Source organism: Monopterus albus, unplaced genomic scaffold, assembly GCF_001952655.1.
Source record: "Monopterus albus unplaced genomic scaffold, M_albus_1.0 scaffold270.1, whole genome shotgun sequence".
Classification (NCBI taxonomy): Eukaryota; Metazoa; Chordata; class Actinopteri; order Synbranchiformes; family Synbranchidae; genus Monopterus; species Monopterus albus.
The window spans coordinates 2017411-2019604 of NW_018128150.1; the positions used below are offsets into that span (position 1 = coordinate 2017411).

Sequence of the window (2194 nt, forward strand, 5' to 3'; positions counted from 1 at the left end):
TGACATTCTCAGGAGACAAATTGGAGAATTTTACACTTCAAAACTGCCCGTCCTGCTTCATTTACTGCCAAAGGAGATCTCTCACTCAGATGTGGATGTGGTACAGATCAGTAAGGGGCATAATTACTTTGCTGCAGCCGTTGCATCGTGCCATGCTCAGCACGTGTAGTGTAACTGTGAATTATTAATGCATGTGAACATACGTGTGTGTACAAGTTTAATGGGTGAATAAAAGAGAGAGAGCAGGGAAGACAAAGAAACAGGAGGAGAATCACTAACAGACAGAAAATATTAACATTAAACATGTTCTCCTCCACAGCATAAGGGACCATAATATGAGCAACACTCACACTTTCTGTGTAACTGTGGCAGTCAAGCTTACACTTACAGTAGTCTATGGTGGGGAAGATCATCAAGGGGCTTCCAATGGACGGGGGCGTAGTCCCAACAGCTGGTTGAAATGGCATTCTGGTTGTGCCAGTGACCATTGGTGGAAACTCGCCATTGGCTGAAAAGAAATATAATGCATTTAGTGAAAAGCCAGTGCTTTCTTTCTTTCATATGCAGCAATGAAACCCTATTGCTGCTCCTGAACAACTGAATAGGCACAGTAGATGCAGAAGCTTCACTGGCACAAAAAGTGTGAAGCCACCAGCAGGGGTCATTCTTTCATTTGTATCACCAGTGGCTGTACACAGAGAGGAAAATGCATAACATTCAGCTCCTCTTCATTGCCCCCTGTCTATCTCTGTTGCTACAGTAGATGGGTTAGCACACTGAGCCTGGGGTTTTGTAGCAAACCAGCAAGCCTCCAATCTCAAAACTTTCCCAAGACCGGGATCATAAGCTTGCTGGTACCTTGAACTCTTACCCTCAAATTCTCACCCAGAAATAAGTTTTCCAGTCAAAAGGTTGTCTATTATAGTAAGGTCAAGACAGAGGAACCACTCTCCCCCAAAGATATTAAAGTAGGAGATTTAACTATTATAATGAACTGATGCTGAAATAAACAGTCATCTGTCCCCATTCTCTAATTTTCAGCAGGGTTCTGAAACAGGAGTTACCATGGTTTCAGACCTGAATCAGTGGTAGCAAACACCAGCCTGAATGGTGTTAAAGAAATCTGCTGCCACACCTGAACAGGGACAGCTGAGGCTAAAGGAACCCTGCCATCTGAACATAAAAAATACTGAAATCAACAATAAAAACGTCAGGCAGCATTACAACGTCATAGAGGACAAAACACATTAGAACCTCCCATTTAAATAACAATAGTCTATGAAGAGAAATTTACCATTTCCTTGAACTGTTTAACATGGCCATAGGTTGTGAACACTTTTTTGTTCCTACATAGCATGTTCAGCTTAAGCTCGCCTTACACTAGAAGACTATGATACAACTCAAAAAAGGCTGAAGTCTGCACCATCTCACATCTAAAGACAATGTGTCATTAGTCAGTTTTTAGTCAGAGATATGATGTGGACGCAGCCGTGGTTGACTGAAAGGGGACAGTGAGGTGTGCCCACCTTTTCTCTTTCTCCACTCTGTTGTGGCACAAACTGGATGACATGCCAAACAGATGGCTCAGTCGACAACTCCACCAGTTTCTCCTTCTTTATAATGGTCCAACAGAACCATGCCTTCCCAGGTATGAAGTCACCAAAGTCTCCACCATATTTAGCCACGTGTTATTCATTTACTGCTGTTTCTGTGTCTGCTATGCTGCTTCCTCTTTGGTGCTGGAGAGAGCTCACCTATTGGTTGATTACAATGTTCATGTCACTGTCTGCAGAAGCCAAGACTAAAGACTTAGGATAATATTAAACATGTTTTTGGAACATCAAGATTGGGGGGAAAAAAAAAACTTCAAACAGCTCGGTTCACCACCTTACACCAAATGATTGAGATGACAGAGCACGACCAGACTGTAGCAAGACTGTCATGATCCTATTCCGATGCTGGAAATTTGTCTTCAACTAGAAAGTGCTTGAAAAGTCATTAGGAGTAAGGCTGGTGATAGCTGCTGTAAACATGTCTGTGTTATGTCTTTGATGTTATGTTGTATACACAACACACTCAGTGGTGCTGCTGTATAGTAGGCTGACCCTTGTTGGTTGCTGTAAATGCAGAAAACTTCAGTACGACTGAAACTTTTGGTTGTATACAGGGCCGTCAACGTGGGGGGGGGGGGGGT

At 42.8% G+C, this 2194-nt stretch overlaps 1 protein-coding gene across 1 annotated transcript in view; it reads right to left on the bottom strand.

Moving 5' to 3' along the window:
- alk (ALK receptor tyrosine kinase) overlaps nucleotides 1-2194 on the bottom strand; it is a 538088-nt gene that overhangs the window by 48080 nt on the left and 487814 nt on the right. The window contains exon 12 of the mRNA XM_020621985.1: nucleotides 389-508. Within this exon, the coding sequence (XP_020477641.1) occupies nucleotides 389-508 (120 nt within the window). The remainder of the gene's footprint in view (nucleotides 1-388; nucleotides 509-2194) is intronic.